The 27,999-nt window shown below is 43.4% G+C and overlaps 1 protein-coding gene across 1 annotated transcript; it reads right to left on the bottom strand.

The window, feature by feature from the left end:
• On the bottom strand, positions 1–27,999 carry DHX8 (DEAH-box helicase 8). Its single transcript, XM_082442579.1, has 23 exons — positions 27,639–27,999; positions 23,331–23,416; positions 22,455–22,527; positions 21,960–22,045; positions 20,887–20,996; positions 20,158–20,499; positions 19,633–19,777; positions 19,336–19,539; positions 18,555–18,642; positions 16,690–16,787; positions 15,561–15,708; positions 14,341–14,522; positions 12,976–13,170; positions 12,484–12,669; positions 12,148–12,358; positions 11,405–11,586; positions 9,034–9,174; positions 5,725–5,880; positions 3,210–3,347; positions 2,594–2,722; positions 2,219–2,415; positions 1,560–1,739; positions 1–703 (listed from the first exon to the last, which is right to left on the bottom strand). The coding sequence occupies exons 1-23, from the start codon at positions 27,784–27,786 to the stop codon at positions 484–486; spliced, it is 3,645 nt and encodes a 1,214-aa protein (XP_082298705.1). The 5' UTR covers positions 27,787–27,999; the 3' UTR covers positions 1–483.

Below are 27,999 nucleotides of genomic sequence, written 5' to 3'. Positions count from 1 at the left end.
TTTTGTTTCCTTAAGAAAATAAATATTTGCAGGAGGTTAAGCAAAAGTACAGGGGCTGGACAGGGGCAGGAAGCGGGGGGGCCAACGCTTTCAGTGAGCTTTGTGGCTCCCTCCTCCAGAGTACCAGCTAGGGCATCAGGGCCCTCACTGAGTCCAGGTACCAGATGCTCATGACTCCCCTTTCCCATCCGAGGGCTGCAGAAGTTTCCCCTTTCTTGGAGATGATGCAGTGTACTCCCATGTTGGCTGTGAGCCCTGGCTGAGTGCCTTGGGGTGGTGGGGCTTGGAGGCTCTGATCAAACCAGGTGTAAATCCCTGTTTCTATTTTACCACCAGGGAAGAAATGAGAGACAAGTTTAGGAAATGCCCAGTTAAGATAGTCAGTCACTGGACAGCTGTATCCTCAGGATCAGCTTTTCATCAGTAAGAGCGAGGCCAAGCCCTGGCCCACTGCTGCAGAAGAGACAAACAGACTCTTGCCTTTCAGCGCCGCCGGAAGGCTCGGGATATTCGCCAGGCGTTGGGTTCCTCATAGCGGTTGTACAAGGGTTCAAGTCGTTGCTGCTTCTTCTGCTTGCTTAGCTTGGTCGGGTCAGAGACCTTGAAGAAGGCTGGAGCAAACTCCACAAGCCACCGGGGGTCAATGGTGGTGACCTCACGCATGTACTCCTTCGTGGTCAGCACCAGCTCGTGGTACACCACCCTGAGCGGGGGACAGAGAGAGGGCTCAAGCCTCCGATACAGGCCCGGCTCCACGGCACCCTGGTCCCTGGTGGACCTCAGCTGAGCTTGCATTTGACCCTCTTACCTCTCCTGCCTGACCCCTGAGGAGACTGCAGTCTCTGTTTATGACAGCCACACCCCAATACTGAGGAGCCCGCACACCTCTAACCACAGAAAACTGCCAGTTCCAATGATTTAAGTGACACGGAGCCAATCACATCCCTTCTCTGGACCTCGGTTTCCTGCTCTGTGAAACGGGTGGTTTTCTGGGCTGTATCCATAGAACTCTAGGGCCCTGAAGACGACCTCAGAGGCTGCCACAAGGGGATGGGGAAAGCCAAGCAGGCAAGGCTCTACATCTCCAGCCCTCTTGTACCACCATGGTGGCACAGTGGTTTTTAATTGGTTTTATGTTAGGGTGGGTAAGATTTCAATTTTTTTTAAAATACTACTTGAAAAAAGATTTTTTTTAACCACCTCACTAGATAATGTCTCAGATCCTTCCTAGCTCTTACCCCCATGATTTTATTTCTCTAAAAAGGGCCTCGGGACTTCCCTGGTGGTCCAGCGCTTAAGACTCTGCGCTTCCACTGCAGGGGGTGTGGGTTCGATCCCTGGTCAGGGAACTAAGATCCCGCATGCCGCACAGCGCAGCCAAAAAAATAAAACTAAAAATAAATAAATAAATAATAAATAAAAAGGGCCTGATATTGTGTCTAATTCAGGCTCCTGCTTCTCTAGAAATATGAGCAATATTAGAACAGGAAGTGCTGGGGGTGGGTGCGGATACAAACACAAAGGGCCAGTAGATCCACAAGTTCTCTCTGCCCACCTACCATTCGGGCTGTCTGTTGAAGAGAGCACTGGAAGGATGGATGTAGACCACCTGCTGGTCGATCAGCGTCCGGTAACCCTCCTGTGGGTCTTTCTTGGCAGCGTTCCGGAAGAATCCACTGCAGATGGCCTTCTGCACTCGGACTGTGGACTTACCACAGGAGACCACATCCAGCTTGTGTCTAGCAGGAAAATAAATCAAGAGAGGACAAAGATGTGAGACTATTCTGCTTTCAGAGGTTCTATCTTCCGGAATGATGGTACCCAACACACCCTTCTTGGGGTCCCCAGAGTTGGCACCAGGACCCTGCTTCCAGCCCTTCCAGGGGCAGCTCTACACAGAGGGCAGGATGGATGCCATAAGAGCCAGACACTTTGCTTAGGTTGTAATTCAACCCAACTAATAATGTTGCAGACACTTGTAAACAAAGAGCATTTTCAACAACTAATGTTATCATCTCCCTCTTAGGAACTTTCTGAAGTGATTCTCAGCCGCATCCTTACCTGGGGAGGAGTACAACAAAGACAGAAAAGCCGGAGGAAAAGAGTTATGTGAGGAGCAGGAGTACAGGTGCCTACAGCTTCACAGGTTCGTACAGAGACAAACAGACACGGCATTCAAGGAAGTTCAACTTGAACATGAGAAGTCACCGGGTGTTACCTGTCCATTATGCCCAACATCTGCTTGCGAATGTCCTGGGCCCGGCGCAGAGAACGAGCCTGGATAAAGTTCTCATAGCACCACGGGTTGGAGAACTTATTGTTCTTCCAGGAGTTGTACACGGCCAGCAGGGTGAGGTGGTCCCCTTCGGTCTGGTGGAATTTGGCCTTCTTCTGATCTGCAAGGGCTTGTTTATCCTGCAAGCAGTGCGGAGAGGATCATTTTCCACCCAACAGCTACTAACTGAACATCCAGCAGTGCTGGGGAGCCCTCTGCGGCCCCATCAAGTGTCCACATTAAGCACTGTGGTGGCAACAGGCTGAGGTCACCCAACTTCACCTGACCCCCGTCTGAATGTGGGCCTGAACTCCCTACCTTGGGCCTGTAGAAGACGTTCTGCACAGACAGCATGGACACAATGGTCAGCATTTCCTCACTGCAGCCCAGATGCACAGACATGATCAGCATTTTGCACAGCATTGGCTCCAGAGGGAACTCTGCCATCTAGAGGGAGAAGAAGAAACTACAATTGCATCCCTGGGGAAGACCCATCTGGGGTTGCCAGTGTGAAAACACTGGTCAGAGTGGGTAACAGACCACAGGAGGTTTACCTAAGCACGAAAGTGCGGGATGCCTGGCTCTATGAGAAGAATTTTTTTTTTTTTAATTTCCCAAAGAAACCCAACGAAATGTATGTGACCAAGAATATAACTACCGTTGGGGCAGGTGGGAATTTTGCAGACATCTTTTCAAATTAAGGCTAGACTCAATAATATATCATGAGGTAAGATTAACTGAATAGAATTTCTTTTTCTGTAAAGAAGAAAGAGTTTTAAGTGATAGTGGAAAATCCAGGTTAAAAACAGGCATGTAGAATTCTACTCAAAGCTTATCCAGGGCCTCAGAGTTTAATCTTTTAAACAGAATAGAGTACGGAAGGTTAGCCAGGGAACCTTCCCCAAAGCACCAGAAGTTAGGTTCTGTCCCTTACCCTGCGGCCCAGGCGAGTAAGTAGGCCCTCGTCGTCCAGGGCCCCCAACGTGTATAGCTGCTCCATGGCTGTGATCAAGGTTTCCATTGGCGGGGCATCCATAAAGTCAAAGGACAGCAGGTCATTGATGCCCATGGCCTAGAACAGAAGAGAAGAATGTGTGTGATGGGAGGGTCAGCCTCACCAGTGTTAACATGGAGGGAGACTACTTGTCACCTTCTCTCTTACATCTTCGACTGCAATTAGGAAGCCACTAGCAGGATGAGCAGGAATCTCCAGGAATGCGCCACACAAGACTCAAGACTGATAGAAAGCATATACTCTCTCGGGAAACTTTAAAAAACACTCTCTCAGAATGACAGCATGTACAGCTTAACGACAAAAAGATAACAATTTAAAAATGGGCAAAGGTAGACATTTCTCCAAAGAAGATATAAAAATGGCCAACAAGCACATGAAGAGATGCTCAATATAACTAGTAATTAGGGAAATGCAAATCAAAACCACAATGAGATACCACTTCATACCCACTAGGATGGCTATAGCTATAATTTAAGAAAGAAAAAAAAAAAAGAAAGAAAATAACAAGTGTTGGCAAGATATGGAGAAACAGAAATCCTCATATGTTGCTGGTGGGAATGTAAAATGGTGCAGCTGCTGAGGAAAACAATTTGGTGAATCACCAATAACTTAAACACAGAATTACGACATGATCCAGGAACTCCACTTCTAGATATATACCCAAAAGAAGTGAAAGCAGGGACTCAGACAAATACTTGTACGTTAAGTTCACAGCAGCATTACTCACAACAGCGAAAAGGTAGAAACCAGCCAAATGTCCATCAATAGATGAATGGATAAACAAAACACTGTATATACATACAATGGAATATTATTCACCCTTAAAAATGAAATTTCAACACATGCTACAACATGATGAACCTTGAAAACATCATACTAAGTAAAATAAGCCGGATCAAAAGGAGAAATATTTTATGATTCCATTTATCTGAGGTACCTAGAATAGGCAGATTCATGGACACAGAAAGTAGAATAATGGTTACCAGGGGCAGAAGGGAGGGGAAAAGGGATAGTTTAGTTAAATGGGTACAGAGTTTCGATTTGGGATGATCAAAAAGTCCTGGAAAGGGACAGTGGTGATGGCTGCACAACACTGTGAATGTACTTAATGCCACTGAACTAGACATTTTAAAAAGATTACAGTGATAATGTATTGTGTATTTTATCATAATTAAAAAAAAAAAAAAGACAATAACCAGCTTGCCCTGTCTCTTGCATACATAATTTCTCCTGTGCATCTGGGAAGTGCCTTGTACCATGTTAGGTGGCAGGGATATAAAGGTGACTAAGATATGGTCCCTGCTCTCAGAGTTCACAATGGTGAGACACGTGGACACAAAACCACCTGCAATCTGCCTGGCACAGAGTGGGTATTCGATACATTTGTTACCAAATTTGATGACTAAAAGAAACAACTGAATGATGCACTATCCAAGTGTGTATAAAGGGAGATGTGGCAGGACCTAAGCTTTCTGTTTCTTTCTCATAAAGTGATGGTGACCATAAACACAGCGGGTGTTCAATAAATTCTTATTGTATAAGAACTACAAGGAATTATGTAAGCAATCAGTAAGCACTGTGCCAAGTGCCTTTACCTGCATTATCTCCTTTATGTTCACAGGAGAAACTATTAACAGCCCCCGCTTTTGAGAGGAGAATAGAGGGCAGAGGGCCGAGCAGATAAATTTGCCAAGGACACACAGCTCGGAGCAGAAGTTTGAGCCACAGATGCCTCTCTGTTCTCACTCCAGAGACTGGAGCAGGGTTTTTTTTTCCTGAAGCTGTGCTTTAGCCTCTCTTACAGGGAATGAATAATAAATTACAGCAGAGCACTCTGCATCAGTGAAGTGCCAGGGCTCCAGCGCGGCATCAGTGTCGGGGGCGGGGGGCGGGGGTGCCATCATCTGGGAAATTACTCATGCGGCTCCCCCTGCCAAAAGACAATGAAGGTCCTCACGGGGGACTGAGAGAGGAAGAGCAATGATTCAGAATGAAAACCAAGTCCCCAGGGGGCCAGGCTGAAATCTGTACTAACAGTTCCCCTTTTTGGATTGGGGGTTTTGCTTCTGTTCTAAAAGAACAGAATTGGATCTGAAAGTTAAAAGGGTTGAGGGAAGTGAGTTTGTCCACAGTTTGGCACCGATTCGATTTTTTCTAATATCCTGTTTGAAAATGCTCCCAACTAAAACCTTTTATAACCAAATACCCTGCTGGTTACGATGGCAAGAAAAAAATGTCACAGCACACATGCCAATTTAGCCCCAGCCTCGCAGTAGAGAGGCTGTTATCACAGCCGTTTGCATTCCATTCAAAGGGACTGGTTCCATGAGGTTACTGAAGTATTTAACAAGGTTCATAAAACTGAGATTCATTTACTAAGGCCATAGGAGTGGATTGTTCTACCAAAGCATTCTAACAAGACAGTGATTTCTACCTTGAGTGAGAGCACTGTGCTTGCTAAGTTGGTTCTCTGGATTTCCGGCACGTTGGTGGTCAGCATTTCATCCCGGTAGGCACGTTCTGTGTACAGCCTGTAACACTTCCCTGGGCCTGTTCTCCCAGCTCTGCCAGCACGTTGCTTTGCCTGAGCCTAGAGGAGTGGGCAAATAAAAGTAACATATCTGTTAAACATTGCTTAACAGCTTTACCCAGGAAATCTGTTAAAAGAGGGGCACTCAGCAACAGGCAAAACCTAAAATGGGGTTTATTTCACTTCCTTTAGGGTCATTTCCAAGACTACCTACCAACGCTCTTATCATCCCCTCTCCAACACTCAGCATTTCAGGAAAGTTTGTTCAAGTGAGGCCAAATACAAGCACGTGAATAGAAGAAATATGGTAAAGATCACAGAAATATACCTTCAAAATAGTGTGGCAGGGGCTTCCTTGGTGGTGCAATGGTTAAGAAACCGCCTGCCAATGCAGGGGACACAGGTTCGATCCCTGGTCTGGGAAGATCCCACATGCCGCGGAGCAACTAAGCCCGTGCGCCACAACTACTGAGCCCACGTGCCTAGAGCCTGTGCTCTGCAACAAGAGAAGCCACCGCAATGAGAAGCCCACGCACCACAACGAAGAGTAGCCCCCGCTCGCTGCAACTAGAGAAAGCCCACGCGCAGCAATGAAGACCCAACACAGCCAAAAAATAAAATAAAAAATAAAATAAAATAAAAAATATTTTAAAAAACCAAAATAGTGTGGCACATCATAAATGAGAAAGCATAAAACAAAATGACAAAACCCACCCTCCACAGTGATGACCAAAAATGTAAGTGAACTGAATAAACACAATGTTAATCATACCAGTGAATGAGTCTGCAGCTGTTTTAAAAATTAGGTTTGAGATGCTCAATGACAGAAGGAAATGTTCACTCACAGAGGTGAAAAAGCAAGTTGCCAAACAATGTAATACTAATTTTATTTATTTTTTAATCTTAATGCAAATATACAAACTACCAGAAATAAAAAACTAGAAAAAAAATACCTTAAAATGTTAACTGTGGCTAATGCTGATGGTAGGCTTGTAGATGAGTTCTATTTTCTTTATCAAATATCCAACAATGAACATATATCACCTTAATAATCAGGAAAATTAAATACTTAAAAACCGCTTACTACACTACTAGAATTGCAAGCTGAAACAAACATGAAAAAAGATGGGCAAGAAAAACATCAAAATGATGACAGTGATTGGTGGTAGTAGGACTATGGGTAATTTCCAAAATAATGTAATATTATTTCTGAACTTATGGGAGAAGGGCGCTAATTTTTGAAATTAAAAAAAAAAAATGTAGGTTAGCCCTAGGTTGCTAGGAAACAGTGAATAGCAATCTGAAGAGGGCCGTTTTCTGACAAAACCATCTGTCATATAAACAGTATCAGGATTTAGAAATTCCTAATGCCAGCTCCAAACCAAAGGATGGAATATGAAAGGTCACTACCCACTCAAAGGCAGGCAGCAATCACGCACCGTGGCAGATTCCACAGCATCCTACAGGTGTCTCTCCAAATCAGGGAGAGCAGATAATAAATAATTTCCCCATCACTGCGAGTTGCACGTATCACCCCCAGGAGAACTGTACAGAGTACACATGCTGGGGCCAGACTGCCCAGGTTTAAATCCTGGCTCCACCAGCTGCGTAACAGGCAAGTCACTTAACCCCCCTGGTTGTCAGTCTCATTTGTGAAATGAGGATAATAATAACATCTACAACAAAGGATCAACTGAGAATATAATGAGTTCATGTATGTGAAAGTAGCTGGGACAGTGCCTGGCACTTAGGAAGCACCCTGCAAGTCTTAGCTATTATTACTAAAGTTTCAAAAAGAAAACAGCCTTACGGTATTATAAATTATGAAAGTAATACATACCTCTTATAGCATATTAAGACAATATATATAATATATATAAAATAGATAACTAATAAGAACCTGCTGTATAGCACAGGGAACTCTTCTTCACTTTGCTGTACAGTAGAAACTAACACAACATTGTAAAACAACTATACCCCTATTAAAAAAAAAAAAAAGGGCTTCCCTGGTGGCGCAGTGGTTGGGAGTCTGCCTGCCAGCACAGGGGATACAGGTTCGGGCCCTGCTCTGGGAGGATCCCACATGCCGCGGAGCGACTGGGCCTGTGAGCCACGATTGCTGGGCCTGCGCGTCTGGAGCCTGTGCTCCGCAACGAGAGGCCGCGACGGTGAGAGGCCCGCGTATCGCGATGAAGAGTGGCCCCCGCTTGCCGCAACTGGGGAGAGCCCTCGCACAGAGGCGAGGACGCAACACAGCCATAAATAAATAAATAAATAAATAAATAAAATTTTTAAAAAAGACAATATATAAGAGCACAGGGAAGAAAATGTATGTGCTTTACCCATCAGCACAGTGACCAGCAGCACCTCCAAGAAATAACCCTGGCTAACATTTCGCCTACATGCTTTCAGTCGCAGGCACATTTACATACACTGTGCACAAGCACACACCATCTATTTTTAAACAAAAATTGGATTACACTACTCATGCTATTTTGTAGCTCACTTTTTTCAAACGATATATCAGAATTATATGCTTATGCCATTAAATATAGATACACACCACCATGTTAATGTCACATAACATTCTATGGCATGAATTTACCATATTTTATTAAACTACTTCCCTTTTGGAGCTCATTTAGAATTTTTCCAGGTTCCCTCCAATATAAACAATGCTTCAGTGAACATCCTTTTCCATTACCTTTGGATATGTGTTCAGTCATCTATAACTTTCAGATATACTTCTAGAAGCAGAACTGTTAGGTTAAAGAAATGAACTTTTACATTTCAGATACATTGTGGCCAAACTGCCTTCAAAAGGGATGATCAGGCTATTCATTTTAAAATATAATTTAGGTAGGAAATTATTCTATAATTACCAAAGAAACACATTATCATCTCATGAATTATTACTATCTCAGATATCTGTGGCTAAGTGCAATACTTTAAAAAATATGTTCTTACCACTTATATTAGATCACCTAGGGTGCTAGGATTCAATTTCTTTTTTTTTTAAGTTCCAGTTTTATGGTGCTTTTTAATGCTGACACACAATTCTAGAGATTAAAAACAAACAACACAAAATCTCCCTTATCTCAAGAAAGCAGCCAGCATCTTAAAACAATAAAATTCAAAATACAAAACCATAAAAAATTTCAGAAAAGCCCTAACCAGGATTTTCAGAAAAGCTGCCGGTAGAAGCTGCCATACCTGAGAAATAGGAGTTACCACGAGCTGGTCGATCCCTGTCTTAGAATTGTAAACTTTCTGCTTCACGAATCCAGGGTCCACCACATAGTAAATGCCGTCAATAGTCAGTGATGTCTCCGCAATGTTGGTGGCAATCACGACCTGCAGGCAAGAAGGACACAGCTGGATTGAGCCGCCCAGGCTCAGCCCAGAGGTGTGAAAGGAGACTTCTGAACTCAGACACCTTCCCAAAGGGACTGTGCGGCTCTCCCTCTCTCTAGATGATTAGAGAGCACTTAATCTCAGTTTGGCCTCAAATGGGCAGAAGGGGAGGTGCCTTCATCTTAAGGGTTAGGTTGGGGAGGGAGTGGTACCTGAGAGAAGTGGAGTAGGAAAAAGCAGTGGCCAACCAAAGCCAATTTCATTTGGTGCAAATGGCTACATATCTCATTTTCTAGATCCAATGTTGATTATTACAATTTTAATTTTCTAGCACCCTGGGAAAGCAGAGACTTCCTGGCATCACATGTGCCAGTGCAAAATGAGATTTTTCTTCCCCCACGGGGACATCTGGACTACAAAATGGGCTGTTTGTGTATGTGGAACAAGAGGGAGATTTTTTTTCTGATCATAAAATGAACTATAAGGCGGCAGAGGAATTTCACAGTTTGTGTGTATGCAGCAGTATACGTGATCTAGAAGATTATTGGTCTCAGCTTGGCACTGCCACTGTTCTTCCACCCAGAGGTTCAGATAATAAAACACAAATGCTCAGAAAAGTCATTGTTAGGAGGCACCAGAACATCTCACCCCATGCCAGCATCTTACCGGCCCTGAAACGCTTCTACCTGCCAGAGAGCTGCAGAAGCCCTCCCGGAGGGAAGTGCCATCACCGGGAAGAGAACAGAGGAGGAATCACCGTCTTCCCACCAAACCTGCTCCTCCTCGTTTCCCTCCTCAGCACCTTCTTCCATCCAGCTGCCCAAGCCAGAAACTGGTAGTCATTCCTGACTCCTCCCCTCTGCCCTTCCCTAAACCTCCAGGCATCCACTATGTCTTGACCATTCTACCTCTTTAATGTTATTAAATCCTTCTGTCTTCCAGATGGTTACTAGATTCGTTGTGGTGGTCATTTCATAATATATGCAAATGTCAAATCACTTTGTAGTGCCCCTGAAACTAACATAATGTTGTACATCAACTATATTTCAATTAAAAAAGAAAATCCATCTGTCTTCCATTCCTAGGTGAAAACACACGTCCACACAAAAACTTGTAAACAAATGTTCATACCAGCATTATTCATAATAGCTAAAATGTGGAAACAATCCAAATGTCCATCAACTGATGAATGAATAAGCAAAATGTGGTACACTCCGTTCTGCAACAGAATATTATTCAGCAATAAAAAGAAATGAAGTGTTTATACATGCTACAACATGGATGAGCCTTGAAGACACGCTAAGTAAAAGAAGCTAGTCCGCAAGGACCACATATTATATGATTCCATTTATATGAAATGTCCAGAATAGGTGAATCCAGAGACAGAAAGTGGATTAGTGGTTCCCAGGGGCTGAGCAGAGGGGTGAATGGGGGACGATTGCTAAAGGGTGCAGGGTTTCTTTGAGGGGTGATGAAATTGTTCTAAAACTTAACAGTAGTGATAAATGGTGATTAATGATTAATAATGGTAATTAATGGCTGCACAATTCTGTGAATATACTAAAATAATTCTGTGACTATACTAAAGTGTACTGAATTGTATGCTTTAAAGGGACAATTGTATGGTATGTAAATTATATCTCAGTAAAACTATTATTTTAAAATCCATCTGTCCCCTTTCCCACTGTCTCAATACACACACTCACAGTCAATTCCAGCTGCTGGAACTACACAGCTCCCTGAAATGGCCACACTCTCTCACCCCTCGGCGATCACAGCCTGTTCTGTCTACTCAGAATGCATGTTCTCCTGCCCTTCTCGTCTAGATGAACATCCACGTGTTCTTCAGGACTAGCTTAGATCCTCACTTCCTGCAAGAACACGGGCTTGGGTGCTCCCCCTCTGGGCACCCAGCACACCAGCAGCACGTTCACACTACATGTTAAAGGCCTGTCTACCCGTGGATGTCCCACAGCAGATAGAAGCCTGTCCTCAGACTGCAGCCCTGGTGTCTACCCCAAAGCCTGGTAGATGCTCAAAAAAAAAATCTGTCGAATGAAGGAAAAGAGAAGAAGAAGAGCAGGATCACATACAAGACCCTCATTCCTTCGCAAACTGGTTGGACCACTTTCTAAAACATAATAAACAAGACTCACATACACCTTAAGCAATCCCCGTTAGGGCCAGCTGCATACAGCACATGGTTTCAGAGCACAAGAGCCTGTGTTACCTTTCTGCTGCCAGGTGGAGCTGGGTCAAAGATTCGGGTCTGCATCTCACTGGGAAGAGCAGAGTACACTGGAAGGATAATCAACTCTGGAACATCGGGTCCCAGGGATTTCATTCTTTCATACAGGATCTCACAAGCAGTATCAATCTCTTCCTGACCAGTCAGGAAGACCAGGATATCACCTAAGAGGAGAACAGAAGCATTGACTTTCTCTGTGTGTGTCCTATACAAAGGCCACAGTGACATTCACCGAACTCCAAACGATGGAAAACACACTCATATTCTGACCTCTAACAAATGAAGAGGTTTTCATCTATCCATGTTTATTCATTTGTTTGTTGTTTTCGGTTTTTTACATTTTTTAAAATTTGTGTCTATATTTAAATAGATGCATTTAAACCCTGCACACCATTATTTATATTTTCATCACCACCATTTCAAACATGCAAGCCTGAGACTTACAGACAGACCAATATTTAACAGACATTTTTTTAAGGGTCTAAACTACAGATGCTTTTTTTGGTTTTTTTGTTTGTTTGTTTGTTTGTTTTGGCCGTATCACGAGGCTTCCAGGATCTGAGTTCCCCGACCAAGGATTGAACCCGGGCCCCCCCGGCAGTGGAAGCGTGGAGTCCTAACCACTGGACTGCCAGGGAAGTCCCTAAAAGGCATTTTTTAAAAGATGAGCAAAAATACCCACATTAGGACTTGGTCTAAGAGGAAAAAATGCTCTTTCCCCCTACCTGGTGGTTCTGTTAAATGGATCTGCATGACAGTGATCAAGCTGGCATCCAGATAATCGGTTTCAGGTTCCTTTGTATACAATATTTCTACTGGGTATGTTCGACCTGGGATGGTGAAGATGGGAGCTTCATAGAAGTACTGAGAAAACTTCACCGCATCCAAGGTGGCTGAGGTGACAATCAGCTTCATGTCCTGCCGTTTCTGAACCGTCTAAAGGGAAATGCAATGTAGCTTACTAAAAAGGACTGCCCAAAAAGGCACAGGTACTCAAATCCAATTCCCAGAATTCAGTTCCCAACAGGTAGAATAAGGGTCACCAAAGAGCACCTAGTTACCTTTTTCAACAATCCAAAGAGCACATCAGTGTGAATCGTTCTCTCATGCGCCTCGTCCAGCATGATGATTGCATACTGAGTGAGGTCGGGGTCAATCAGGCACTCTCGGAGCAACATCCCGTCCGTCATGTACTTGATAACTGTTTCGGGGCTGGTGCAGTCCTCAAATCGAATGGTGTAGCCCACCTAAAGCAGAACAGAAGCTCAAAACCTTAAGACACAAACCTCTCCTTTTTACAATCTCCAGGCAAGATTCTAGCCCAGGCTATTACCCATAATCGTAACAGACAGAATTTGACCAAGATGTACAATGATTTCCTCAAAGTAAAATCTGCCTTGGATTTGATCCTGAACAGATCAGTGATGACCATGAGAACCCTCGCTCTCAGGAGAAACCTGAAAAAAGGTCGTATTACTCCCATTTTACAGATAGAGATCTGCGCCTTTACACTTTCTTCAGGCATTTTCAGAATAGCTTCGCCAACCACTTACCTCTTGGCCTAAGCAACAACCAAACTCCTCTGACACTCTTTTGGCCACTGACATGGCCGCAACTCTTCTGGGCTGCGTACATCCGATCTTGCCCCTGGAAGTGTAGCCCGCCTCTGCCAGGTACTGGGTGATCTGCGTTGTCTTTCCAGATCCTGTCTCTCCGATGACAATCAGGATCTGATTGTCATGGACAGCCTGAAAACAACCAAATATAAACACGGTCATTAAAATCTGCCACACATTACTCTGGAGTAAAACAATTGATCATGCTCTAACACTAAAGGAGAAAAAGGGGAAACAGTAGTGTACATACGTGAGATGACAATCAGAGTTTAAATTATTTTTAATTATGCATAGAAACAAATGCTAACGGTGATTTTCTATGAGCAATGCTCTTTCTTATTTTAATCACATGTATAACAAATTAAAAACTTTAAACTTTATGAGTATTCTCTTTTTAACTGACTCAAATTTTTTTTAATTATTGGTTTCCTTAAATTCATAAAAACACAAAGATGATGCTAAAAGCATAACTATCTAGAGAGACCTAATATTTTATATATGTACATGTATTTTTTTAAGTATTACATGAACATGGCTAAAGAATTCAGTAGCAAATAAATAAGTTAAATACAATGTTCCTTTCTACTGCCATTCCCAAATCTATAAGGTCACCTTACCCCCTAAAGTCACATGATTTCTACACTGTTTATAACAGCAAAGGACACCCATCAACCTATATGTCTATTAACACAGCACTAGTTAAATAAGCCAGAGCACATCCACATAACAAAGCACCTAAAAAAAAAGGGAACAATGCTGAGCTATATCACTAAGGGGAAAAAGCAAAATACAGAGCAGTACATATAATATGCTGTCATTTAGAAACACAGCTCATATAAAACATATAGTATCTGTGTTTATATATATATTTGTACTTGGTTGTATATGTATAAGATGTCATTGAAAGGATTCCCTGGAAACTAGTAAACTCAGTTGCCTCAGGAAGGTTTAGTGGTCTTAAATCAGATCTCCAGAAAATGGAAATAAGTATCTGAAGCAAAGATTTGCCTCAATGTCAAGCATCCCCATTATTCTATTGTCCAGAGCTATCTGTCTGTGCAACACAATACTCTGTCCACTTGCTCTAGGGATCCCTAGTTCAAACAGATTTTATTTCCTCATAGGAAAAAAAAATGTGTAGACTAATATATACATATTTTTTAAGTACTTGGAAATGTTGTTTTTTTCCCTATCCCCTTCGGAAAAGCCACTTCAAATGTGCTAATTTCAATTAAAACATGTCATCCTCTTTTTAGAAAACACCCTGACTTCCCCACCAACACATCATAAAGGGCTTCTCACCTGGACCAGCTGCTCCTTCAGTTTGTAGATGGGCAGGCTCTCTCTCTGTTCAATGATTGACATCTGGGTCTTTTTTCCATAAGAAGCTTTGTTGCCCCCAAAGGCATGCTTCTTCCACTCGGGAATGTCATTGGGCATCATCCCAATACCCCTCATGTTGGCAGCAATCTGCCTGCCTTCCGCTGCAAAGGAAAACAGGCGACTTAGTATCAACCTCATGCCACCTCACTGCCCCCTCCCCCCACACTCAACAGATCACATTTCTCCAGTACATCCCTCTTCTCTGCTATCTCTGTCTTGAAGCCACCATCTCTCTCCTCTGAACTATTATAAAAGCCTCCTAATTCACCGCATGTGTCTACTCTTGCCCCATCCAATCCATTTTGTAGGGCACCCTCAATAATCCTTTGGAAATGCAACTCTGATCTTGCCACTTCCCTGCGTAGAACTTCGCAGCATTTCCCCGTGAACTTTAGGATTGAGCCCTAACTCCTAATGCCATCTCCAAATTCCTGGCAGCCACAACTCACCCCCCACCTCTCTGCCCATCATTCTCTCTATTCCAGCTACACAGGTCTTCTTTCCCACATCACAGCCTCAGCACAGGCTATTCCTCAGCCTGGAACATATTCCCCAATCCCCATGCCAGCCCCTTTGACAGACTAAGTCCTATTTATCCTTCGGGTCTCCACCTTCCCAGGGAAGTGACCCACCATAGCCAACTATACTACCTGTACTTCTTATCTATGTAGCACTCATCGTGATTTGGTCAGTAATTTGGTAGTATTTGGTTAATATCCATTTTCCCCACTAAAATGTGAGCCTCATAGAGCAGGGATCATGTCTGCTTTCTTCACAGTTGTATACCCAGGTACCTAACACAAACAGTAAGTATTTGTTATGACTGTATCCAGCAGTCAGTTAATATTTACTACACAAAGATTTATATGAAAAGAGAAGTTTCAAAGCCGTATTATCTTTGGAATAAAAATTTTTAAGTTATTCAGAAGAAAACAGCCAGTCTAATGATTTGACCACTGTTACGAAAACATTTAAAAAACAAAACAAACCAAAAACATGCTCTAACTGAAGGGAAAAACCAAATCACCAAAGCCAAGGCTAAATCTTTAGTTATGTACTGGCAGTGCCTTCTCCCTGTGTATGTGAAAGTTCAGATTTTTTTTTTTTGAAAAGTCCACAGTCCCCTCCCAGAGTCCTACCATCAGGCAGAGGATCAACCCAATGTTTGTTGAGTCCCATGGGAATAGAATCCATCTCTGCTTCCCGCTGGGCCTGCTTGAGTTCTCGCCTTTCTTTGGCGAGGGCACTCTGCATCATTGCTGCTTGGGAGAGGGAACCATCCGGGTTCTAGTGCAACAGAGGACAAAGCAACATCAGAATGGGATCTCAGCATGCATTAAATATCCAGGAAATAAAATACAGATGTTAAGCCACTCAAATCTAAAAAGAGGCCCACCCAGAAGAAAGTTCATATTAACATCCCAGACTGCATGAAAGAAATGGATAAACTGTACTATATTCAGAGAAAATGAACAAGGACAATGATAAATCACTGAAGAAATTAGGGATTTTGGGCTTGAAGATGGGAACCCCAAGAGAATGGACATGTAAGAAACGGATAAGAATTCTTCTGAATGGTCCTGAGAACTAAAATTGAGACCAATGAGATGCCTCAATAAAACATATTCAGGTCTACCTAAAGAAGAACTATTGATCAGATCCATCTGGGGATGGAATGGGTCTCCTCAAGGGCTGGTGAATTCCCTGTCACCAACACTGTCAAGCAGACATGAGAAGACCACGTGGGAGGAACACTGCAGAAGGATATATGGGCGGATTACAAGCATCAGCTGGGCTGGGAGATCTTTAAGATACCCTTTTCCAAACCTAAAATTTTATCATAATTATTCAGTGAATTCTTCTCCTCACACTGCCCTCTACAACACCCAGTGCTATAGCTTTCTACTGGGGGGCCCAATTGCTCAAGTGAACCCTTCAAAATTGCCCTTGAATCTGCAAGGTAATGGCTCAAGCCCTAAAGCCTAGGCAAAGGCAGTGATGGTAGATCCAGCACTCATATTTATCTCTGCTTCCTCCCAAAACACACTAAAATGAGAGTGTAAGAATTTAAAAGGCAAAAACAACAAAGCCAAGTCAATCTTCCTCTAAAACAAAAATATTCTGGACCCCGACCAACAGTCACTACTACCTCCCGTGGCCTGAGTTCTGCTTACTCAGATCTAGTAACCTGCTCTGAAAAACTGAATTGCTGCTTTAGGAAAAGAAGTTCACTTGACACGTCCAGGTTAGAGTCTCAGTGTTTCTCACCTTAACAATTTTGATAGGGCTCATGTCCATGCTTTGCTTGGTGTGCCCTCTCAGGAATGGAGGCTCTTCCTCAACCAGTTCAATCTCAAGGTCCTCATCTAAAAGTCCCCCAAAAGAAGAATTAGCCAAAAAAAAAAAAGAGAGAAATGACTGACCGTTTTCACCAAAACAATACATTTCCACAGGCATCAGCAATCTTTATCAAAGATAGCTCCCAAGGTCAAAACTCTAATGCAGGTGTCTGTTTCCCCCTCCACCAGCCATTTCTAGGGCATTTGTGCCCCAGCCCAAGAACTGATCAGAGCTTTTTTCAAAAGAAGTTAAGCCTGTGGAAAAACGTTGTCTGACACTAAATGGCACTAAGGCATTTGCCATCCAACTTCATATGGAGTAACTCCTAACCCACAATAGATTAGGCAAAAAAAATTTAGTTGGACAAATGGACAATATCAAAAGTTGACAAGGATGTGGAGCAACAGAAACTCACTTACACTTATGGTAGGAGTGTAAATTGGTACAAAAACTTTAGAAAACAATGTGGACTGCCTGGTAAAGTTGAATACACACATTTCCTACCACCCAGAAATTCTCCTCCTACATGTTTAGGAAAAAGAGACGGTCTTGCATATGTGAATTAAGAGACAAATACAGGAATTTCATAATAGAACTATTCATAAAGGTAAACAAAAAAACTGAGAAGACAGCCTATATGCCCATCAAAAGTAAAATGAGTAAATAACAGTAAATTTATATACAGAAAAACTCTACAGCAATGAAAACGAGCAAAAAATAACTATAAAAATCAACATAGAGGGACTTCCCTGGTGGTACAGTGGTTAAGAATCTGCCAGCCAATGCAGGGGACACAGGTTCAAGCCCTGGTACGGGAAGATCCCACATGTCACGGAGCAACTAAGCCCGTGCGCCACAACTACTGAGCCTGCGCTCTAGAACCCGCGAGCCACAACTACTGAGCCCGCGCGCCACGACTACTGAAGCCCATGCGCCTAGAGCCCGTGCTCCACAGCAAGAGAAGCCACTGCAATGAGAAGCCCACTCACCGCAACAAAGAGTAGCCCCCACTCGCCACAACTAGAGAAAGCCCGTGCGCAGCAACAAAGACCCAACGCAGCCAAAAATAAATAAATAAATTTAAAACAAAAAATCAACATAGATAAATACGGAAAGAATGATGGTGACTCAAAAAAAAAAAAGAAGTTCAAAAACAGACAAACTGAACAATACAATGTTTAGGGATAGATATATAGTAGATAGTAAAACGCTAAAGGAAAATAGGAAATAATTAACACAAAATTTAGAATGGTGGTTACCCAAAGGAGGAAGGAGGAAGATCTAATCAGAGAGTGGCATGTATGGGTTTCAAAGGTGCTGGTAGGTAAAGTTCTACTTAACTGGGTGGTAGGTACACAGATGTTCATTTGTTATTGTTATATAAACTATATACACTTTATTAAGGAATTTATTTCACAATTTTAAAAAATTGCCAATGGGCTAAGTCAAAAATTGTTCCAGGGCAACTCAGAGGTAATCTAGGCGGATCCAGGGTTTACAGAACAATTACTAAAATGTGAGATCAAATTCACTCCCCAAAATACAATTATGACTTTTTATATCCTAAAAACTGAATAAGCAACAAGTGTAACAATATATACACATTTATCAGAAAAATGAAGTTTTTTGCTTCCATCATAAGGAGACCCTTTTCCTTTGAGAGATAAGTGGTGAGACCCAAGGAACAAATGAGTTTAACCACTGGGTTAAACTACAAATAAACCCCATCCACGGCTCAACTTGCCAACTGTCCTCCCGATCCATTACCCTGCTCCATCTAAGTGGCTGGTTACCTTCTTCATCATCCACTTTAGGGAGAATGCCAGTCTCTTCATCAAAGTCTGGAAACTCTTCTTTGGAAAGGACATTGGCAGCAATCATCTAGCCAAAGGATAAAAGGAAGCATTTGTCACCTGCTAGATCAAAACTCTTCTTTTGTAAGAGAGTTAATACAGAGATTTCATGTAGGAAACCAAGGTTTTTTCCTCTGCTGACCCAGGATTGCAGGGCCTTGAACACCGTATATCCCATCCCTAGGGGGGCACGACAACGTGGTGCCCAAAAGCACAGCTCAAGGGTCTCATCCCCAGGATGTGTTATCTGCTCCTTCCCTTGACTCCATAGCATTTTGCACATTCCTTATTATGTAATATGTAAGCCTTCCCAGTTATTTGTTTCAATCTATCTCCTCCCCTGGAGAAGAGATCCTCAAGGGTTGGAACCATGATAGGTCCTCATAGCCCTAGCATCTGCACAGTGGCCTGGCCAACAGCGTTTTTATGTTTACTGACTAATGATGAGAACAAGAATGAACATTTACATAACACATAACACAGGCAGGCACTAACCTAAGAGCTTCACTTCTACCAACTCATTTAACCCCCACAATGTCACCACTGGCCCTGCTTTACAGATGGGGGCGTGGAGGCACAAAGAGGTAGTGTAACCTGGCTCAGGATCACAAGCTAGTAAGCGGCCTGAAGTCAGCCAAGCCATCATGCGCCAGCGCCCGCACTCCTCACACCATGCTACCTGCTGAATGACTACGTGGCCATAAGAGCAAACGGCCCCAACCTGCTTGATCTCCCACTTCTCCGGGTCAGAAATGCGGGTAAGGCGCTTGCGCTCCAGCGAGTCGTCCTCTACTTCAGGGGCACTGACGAGGGAGAGGTGGGTGGGTCTATCCGGATTCCTCATAGAGGTCTCCTCGTTGGTCTCCCCAACAAGATTTCGTCGTCGATTTGGGTTTAGATCTTCTCCAGTCTCTTGATCCACATCCTAAGGCACAAAAACAAGGGACATAGCCTATCTGCTGTCCTCTTATGTTTCCCTGGCCATCCATTGTGGCAACAGGCTGGATATCTCACCTACCTTCATGCTCAAGCTGGTCTTGGTCCCAGTGAAGGACAGCACTTTGACCTTGACCCTCTGGCCTTTGCTCACCACATCAGCCACATTGGCCACACGGCCTTCCCGGCGGAGCTCAGAGATGTGCACCAGGCCTTCCCACCGTTTCCTGAGGGAGAGTCACACACGTCTGGAACATGCCTAAAATACTTTTTCCCCAACCGATTTCCACCCTTGTTGGAAATGAACAAAGGGAAATGGTCTTAAACTCAAGAGGAAAGTTCCAAGAAGGTGGCCAAACAATAAAATAGGATTACCACCCTCCCAGAGAAAAAGTTGGGGGCCGGGGGCAACAAATTCTCATCTGTCTCAACCAGCAAAAGGGCAGATCTCCTGAAGGCAGAAGAAGGAATAAATGGCTCTATGACATTTCAAATAAAAAGTCAACTTCTAACAACCTGATACAGTAATTTTTTAGAATGTGAAAATCCCCAGTGATAAAAGAAATTCTGTCCTTCAGTGGTGTGAAAGAAGAGTACCAGCCATTACCTTAGTCCCTCCAGCTGCACAAAGCATCCAAACTGCATGATGCTGGTAACTTTGCCGTTGTAAACGTCCCCGATGGCGGGCTCTTCTGGGGGAGGGCGGTCCACATGCTTATCCCGCCATCTGTCCAGATTCCTCTCCCCATACTTGTCTCGGTCTTTCCGGTCTCTGGGGGGACTCTGACTTCTGCTCCTGGACCGATATCTAGACTTTCCCTTATTCCTCTCCCGGGTCCGGGAACGTGATCGAGAGCGGGACCGGTGTCTCCGCTTGTGGTCTCTATTGCGGTCTCGGTCTCGCTCGCGGTCTCGCTCTCGGCTCCGCTTCTTCTTCTTTGTCTTGTCCCTAACAAATCAACAAATACCTGTTTGAAAAAGAAACCAGCCCAATTCCATCTTTGCCTTCCCAAGCACCCAGCACAGTGCCATGTACATGGCAGGTACCCACTAAATGCTGAACTGAACCAGAGTTGCAATAACTATGACATCCCTGCAGGCCAATAAAGGAGGCCACAAACATATTTAGCCTCTTTCAACCTGGATTTCTATCTTCTGAACACCTCAGCATTTGCTGCATAAACATTCTCGACAGGGAGCAGTGAAAATAGATGCAACAGTATGGTACGTGGCCAGTCCAGATTCTGTAAACTTGCCCAAAATTTTGCTTGGCTGGTCCACAATTCAACTATCACCATATCCTAAACTTCCAAAGGACAGGACGCTAGGGACAAACCGGTGCTCAGCGTCTCTGTGCTTCTCCTGGCCTGCTGCACTGGGCATCAAGGCCTCCAGTTCTTTCAGGACATCCACAGCGACTTTCACATCATCCTCATCCAGCATGGTCTACAGGGGCAGAGGCAGTCAAGTTAGGAGAAGAGGGGACAAGAAAAGTCACTCAAGAATCTGTACTTCAGGTACATCTACAAATCTAACACCCCCTACATTTCTGACCACTTATGTGAAGAAGCAGAGAGGACAGAGATTTCCAACACAATTTGAGATACAGGAAGAAGGAATGAGCAAAGGCTCCTGGAAATCATTTCTACACTTGGCAAATCCCCCTTGTCCTTAATACAAGCCTATGGAAGGCAATTAGATATCACCCTTCCCGTGAAAGCATGAAAGTGATGATTATAAACAGAAAATAGATGTCAAAATTTTTGAAAGGAACTCTCCCTCTACACTCCCTTCCCTCTTTCACCTGTTTTATTTTTTTTTCCATAGTTCTATTAGCTATCAGCTATATCGTATACTTACTTGTGTATTGCCTGTCTTCTCCCCATTAGAGGAGTTTACGTGTTTATTTCCTGTCCCCACCCTAGTACTAGGATGTAATCTCCAAGAGAGCAGACACTTTAGTCTATTTTGTTCACCGCTGTACCCTGGTAGTTATAACAGTGCCTGGCACACAGTAGGTACTCAATAAATACTTGCTAAAATGAAATTTAAAAATCAAAACACTTTAAAAATAGGATCTTCTAATACGTAATAGAGGAAAAAAAAATCTAATTTCGCACATCAGGCATCTGTTCCAGAACCTTAAGTTGTTTCATACTTATTCCATATCCCTAATCACTGCTTTCCATAATTCCCAATCTCATTTCCCTAAAATATGGTTCTCTGAACCCTTTAACACTATTCTATACAGCAGTATGTGCTCAGGGAGTGACCAAACACTTTCACTTTGAAAAATATGTTACAGTGTAGACAAACTTAAAATTAATAACTAATGAGACAAAGAAAAGGGATGAGAGGGGGGAAAATGCAGTTACAGAAGACATCCTCATCCTCTCATGGTAACAGTACCCGAACAGAAGGGTTGTCTGGTTGGCATAGGACTGGAAAGAGTTCCTTCAGCTTTTCTTTTTCAGTTTTGGGTTTAACAACTGGATCTTGTTTCATTAAAGCACATGAAGGGGTTTAAAAAAAAAAAAAAAGATATATTTAATACTCTTAGTGGTTAACAAAAGAACTTCAACATTAGATTTGCATCAAACTAAAACCAGAACATTTTCCTACATGTTACTCACATACATTACTATAAACGTAATTCAATTTTCAAAAAAAAACACTGATTACAAAACCCTTAACAAACTATCCCGGCGTGGCGGTGGGGAGTATGATTCAGTATTCATTTGCTTCGTTATGTCTTATCATTTTAATTTTGTCTTAAGTCATTTGAAAATTTTACTAGAACATTTACTTGCTCAGCAGCTGCAGCAAGGGAAATAAATGTAATTTATAGGACGCTTACAATCTAAACTATTCTGGAGATGAAGCTTGGCTAGGAGCTCTGCTCACCTTTGCTTGTGGAAGGCTTCGTTGGAGGCCGCATGGTTTGTATGAGACGCAGCAAGTTACTAATAAGAGAATCCTTTGAAAAGAAACAACAAAAATTGTCAGCTCCTGGATCAGTGCTTAAAAACACTAAGAAAAGGGGTGTCCTTTAGAGAAGGGTGGTTATGCACCTGAATTTAGCTAACTGGGACAAATGAAGCATAGAGTGTCAACCTAATATGGCACGAACCTAGTAACATAGCCTTAGAGAAAGCTAATATTTAGGACTCTTTGGGGGAAGTAATTTAGTTCCCGTCAACCATTTTATTTCCCATGGTTTAGAACTACCTCTCAAACCTAGACTCTTGCTTTTCACTTCCTGATTCACAGGACAAGAATGTAAATACCCATAAAGACTTAATAATGGTGGGCTTCCCTGGTGGCGCAGTGGTTGAGAGTCTGCCTGCCAATGCAGGGGACACAGGTTCGAGCCCTGGTCTGGGAGGATCCCGCATGCCGCGGAGCGGCTGGGCCCGTGAGCCACAATTGCTGAGCCTGCGCGTCTGGAGCCTGTGCTCCGCAACAAGGGAGGCCGCGGCGGTGAGAGGCCCGCGCACCGCGATGAGGAGTGGCCCCCGCTCACAGCAACTGGAGAAAGCCCTCGCACAGAAACGAAGACCCAACACAAGCCATAAATAAATAAACAAAAAAAAAATAATAATAATAATGGAAAGCCTGCCCCATTTTCCTAGAAAGGTGTCACAGGTAATTTGGTTACATTACCACTGCTTAGTGGCATGAAAACACCACACTTAATGGCTTACTTGATTGGCATGTACTACCAAAATTTAAATCCAACAGTGACATTGAAACAAAACAGGGGTCTCTACATACACATACCGTGAATTCTGCACCATTTTTGACCAGCGAAGCCTTAAAAGTATCAAAGGTGGTATTTTTCTCAGCAAGACTGATCACAAATTCAGCTGCAAATGAGAAAAGGGATTACAACAAGAATGGAGACTTGAGCAAGAAATCAGTTTCAAGTATGTTAAAAATAAAACCAGTTGGACTATCCAACAGTCATAAAAACCGACGACCACCATTCAGTAAGGGTAAAGAAAGAATTTAGACTACCAAGATTATCCATGTATATTCTAGTTAATTTTCATAAGTAAAAAGAAGAAATGGCTCATCAGGCCCTTGAGTGTATTTAAGGCAGGAAGACCCCCTTGTCCCAGATCACTGTACTCTCTTCATGAAACTGCTAGGTATGTACTCCACCATATAGATTCTAGAGGCAACCACGTCCAAGAGCATGAGCCCATGTGCATGTGTACATGCGTGCACACATGGACACACGCACAAATAGGATGCTTTCTACAGTTTCTGAAAGGACACACCCGATCTATATATGAGGGCCAGGCAGCTGCTGGATGGTACAACATCAGAGTCAGTGAAAGACTCACTTGCCGGGCTTCCCTGGTGGCGCAGTGGTTGAGAATCTGCCTGCCAATGCAGGGGACACTGGTTCGAGCCCTGGTCCGGGAAGATCTCACATGCCGCGGAGCAGCTGGGCCCGTGAGCCACAACTACTGAGCCTGTGCATTTGGAGCCTGTGCTCCCAACAAGAGAGGCCGCGACAGTGAGAGGCCCGCGCACCGCGATGAAGAGTGGCTCCCGCTTGCCGCAACTAGAGAAAGACCTTGCATAGAAACAAAGACCCAACACAGCCAAAAATAAATAAATAAATAAATTAATTAATTAAAAAAAAAAAAAAAGGCTCACTTGCCCCTCTCCACCAAATTTTTCTCTACAAACCGGCCTAGTTTTAACATTTCTAATATTAGAACTATTAATTACGAGACTTTCAGGAGAAAAGTGCATTATGATAGGCTGAGATAATAAGCCTCACACTGTAAGTTCTACAAGAAAATTTTAATGATTTCATTTGGATTTTTTTTTTTTTTTTTTTTTTGCCGCACCGCTCCGCTTATGAGATCTTAGTTCCCCGACCAGGGATTGAACCCGCATCCTTCGCAGTGAAAGCATGGAGTCCTAACCACTGGACCGCCAGCAAATTCCCTTCATTTGGATTTTAATCCTTAAAAAATAATAATAACATGGAAGATCTGGATAGCTAACTTATAAACTGGTAACTCCATACCATTTCCATGCTGAAATTTGCCTTTACCTTTTTTATGACATTAAGTGAAAGCCAGATGCCATCAGTTTTTTTTAAGTAACAAGTTAATAACAACAATGTCAGTGGTTAAGACTTTTCAAACATCTTCTACATGCCAGGCACTAGGCTAAGCGTTTCACATGGGTTATCACCATGGGTCTCACAACAACCCTCATAGGTAGGTACCATTATTGTCCCTGTTTTACAGATGAGGAGGCTGAGGGTTCGAGACAGTGACTTACCCAATAATAATTGGTGGAGACAGGATTGGAATCCAGAAATCAGATTTCAGAGCCCAAATTCTTTAGAGAAATGTGGAGGGAGAACTAAGTCACATGGTGCTAGTCATACAATGCTCAAAAGAGCCAATCCTAAAGCAGTCAGCAGCATATTCATACTGCAGCCGTCATTAATGAGGATTTTTTTTTTAATTTTCAGAATTATATGAGGACATCATTAAATTAACTGAAGTATCAAAAACTGGATCAGTAATTAAAAACAGGCTCATTGTTGAAAACAGGAAAAACAATGAGACTGATTTAAATGATAATACATCAAGGTCAAAATCAAAAGAATCAAGTCAACAAATAAAACACAAAAGAAGTAAATATATACCTTTTTGTTATTAAAACCAACTCTGGCAATTTAGTTTCATCAAAACAATATTGTCTATCACACTTGTCCAATATTAGTATTTTTAATGTTACTGGTTTTGTAATTCTGTGTTTAACAGTGTAATACTGTGATTTATAAGAAGAAATACATATTTGGTCGCCATCCCTGGCATGGAGCTCCTAAAACCCTTGGAATTTCCTGAGTGCAGAGAGTAAGTTATCTTTTTTTTCTTATGTTCCTGAGATAAGCTTAGGAAAGCCCCTAGGTAACTAGGATGAGGGCTAGTTGCCAGGGAAAGCAATTAGGAGATTAGAGGGCTGGAACTTTCAGCCCCAACCTGATCTCTGGGGAGGGGAGAGGGGCTGGAGATTGAGTTCAGTCATCAATGGCCAATGATTTAATCAACTGTGCCTATACAGTGAGGCCTCTATAAACACCCAAAAGGACAGGGTTTGGACAGCTTCCAGGTTGGTGAACACATGGAGATTCGGGGAGAGTGGGGCACTCAGAGAGCATGGAAGCTCCTCTCTCCTTGCCACATACCTTCTATTTAGCTGTTCCTAAGTTATATCTTTTTATAACAAACCAGTTAGGGACTTCCCTAGTGGCGCAGTGGATAAGAATCCGCCTGCCAATGCAGGGGACACGGGTTCGATCCCTGGCCCGGGAAGATCCCACATGCTGCGGAGCAACTAAGCCCGTGCGCCACAACTACTGAGCCCATGTGCTACAACTACTGAAGCCCATGCGCCTAGAGCCCATGTTCTACAACAACAGAAGCCACCACAGTGAGAAGCCCGCGCACCACAACCAAGAGTAGCCCCCGCTCGCCACAACTAGAGAAAGTCCACGCACAGCAACAAAAGACCCAACTCAGCCATAAATAAATAAATGAATATAATAAACCAGTTAGTAAAATGTTTCTCTGAGTTCTGTGAGCCACTCTAGTAAATTAATCAAACCCAAGGAGGGGGTCGCTGGAAGCTCAGATCTATAGCACCTGACAACTTGGACTTGCAAGTGGCCCTCGAAGGTGGGGGCGAGGCAGTTTTGGTCTCAATAACTTTTTGTTTCCTCTAAAAGGGGCTAAGGCATTAGAACAGGTAGTTCAAAAGAGAGAGAGAGAAACAATGTAAGCTCGCTGACCAAGGGAATCTACCTTGTTCTCTACTGTATTCCTAAGCCCCTAGCTCAACAAAGGTTTGCTGAATGAAGGAACATATTACCCAGAGAGATAACAAACTGATGAGAATATCACCTCATTATTATCTAAAAGAGAAGACTGAGGAAAAACGACACAGGATAGGCACATCTTGATGGGAGGCAAGAGAAAAGTGAACTAAAATATACAGGTGCTATATACTAACCCTGTGAAGAACACAGTATCATACCTATTTCACAGATGAGAAACACAGCTTCACAGAAACTACATCTTACCCAAGATCACACATCTAACTTCCCTGACCCCTCTTTGGCATGCATGTGTCCCTTTCCTTCCATCCCTCCAATTGATGACTTCATCTTCATTTATAAAACAGAACAGCCACATTGGAACTCTCTCCCTCATCTCCCTACACCAATCCCTAAATCCATCTGCATCTACAACCATATTCTGTCCTCCTTCCTGTTAAAATGGATGAAGCATCCCTGTACCTGTCAAAAAATCCCTCCACTCATGCTCTCGACCCCATCCATCCCTCTGCCTTCATAAGGACTCCGCCTGCCTGTGGCCTTAACTGTAAGACTGCAGTCTTTTCCATTTTCTCAGTTTGGGTTCTCCCTGTATACAGTTTGTCCCAAGACGTCTAATGTTTGACAGACACTAGACACTGGTGCTTGAGAGATAGTATAAGCATGAATGGTCAAGAGCACAGTTAAAGCCACAGACTACAAAAGACCTGGATTCCAGACCTGGCTCACTCACATTTGATATGTGATCTTGAGGGGTGTTACTTAATTACTCGGAGCCTTGTTTCCTTAATCTATAAACAGATGATACTATCTCACAGAGTGGTATGAAAACCAAATAAGATAATGTAAGTAAAACACTGAGCATCATATCTGGCATGTAGTGAGAACCCAGTAAGTGTCTGCCGTGAATATCATCATCATCATCATCATCATCATCATGTGGCTCTACGTTGTTGTTGTTAACGCTGTTTAATTGCCTGTGGCTGAAAAAAAAACAAAGCGATGGCCGCTCCAGGTTTCACTGACAGCTCTGGGAAATGGTTTCTAACAGCTCGGCCTGGAGGGCTCTCAAGAGGAGGCCACTGCCGCAGGTTGCCTGGGCCAAGTCTCTGACAAACAGACTCACACGGACCCACACACTCGGTCCATCAATCCCCTTTCTCCTCCGCTCCCCTCAAGCCCAAACCCAGATGCCGCAGGGACGTCCGCGGACTCACCCAGATCCTTGTCGTTGATCCCCAAGTGATTGTCCAGCTCAGTGCAAACCTTCGACACTAAAGACAGATACTCGAGTTTGGCTAGTTCTTCCGCGGGGCCCAGCTCTGTTCCGGGTACGGCTCCCGCCGTGGCCACGGCCACCGCCATGGCTACGATTTGCCCCGGGCCCCTCACTGCTCGCCTTCGGAGCTACTGTACCCGCCGGGCCCCCTCACTGCCGGCCTTCCGAGTTGCTCCCGCCCCGCTCCAGCTTCCTCTTCCGGGTCCGCGCCCCTCTCTTTTGTTTACGGTAAATTGATATCTCCAGCAGCTTCTCTTGGCGTTATCGGATGGATCATAGAGATCAGACAGGAAGTGCTT

The sequence above is a fragment of the Balaenoptera physalus genome, assembly GCF_965194825.1.
Source record: "Balaenoptera physalus genome assembly, chromosome: 20".
Classification (NCBI taxonomy): domain Eukaryota; kingdom Metazoa; phylum Chordata; class Mammalia; order Artiodactyla; family Balaenopteridae; genus Balaenoptera; species Balaenoptera physalus.
The sequence above is the reverse complement of the archived record's forward strand: the minus strand, read 5'-3'. Positions and strand labels throughout refer to the sequence as shown.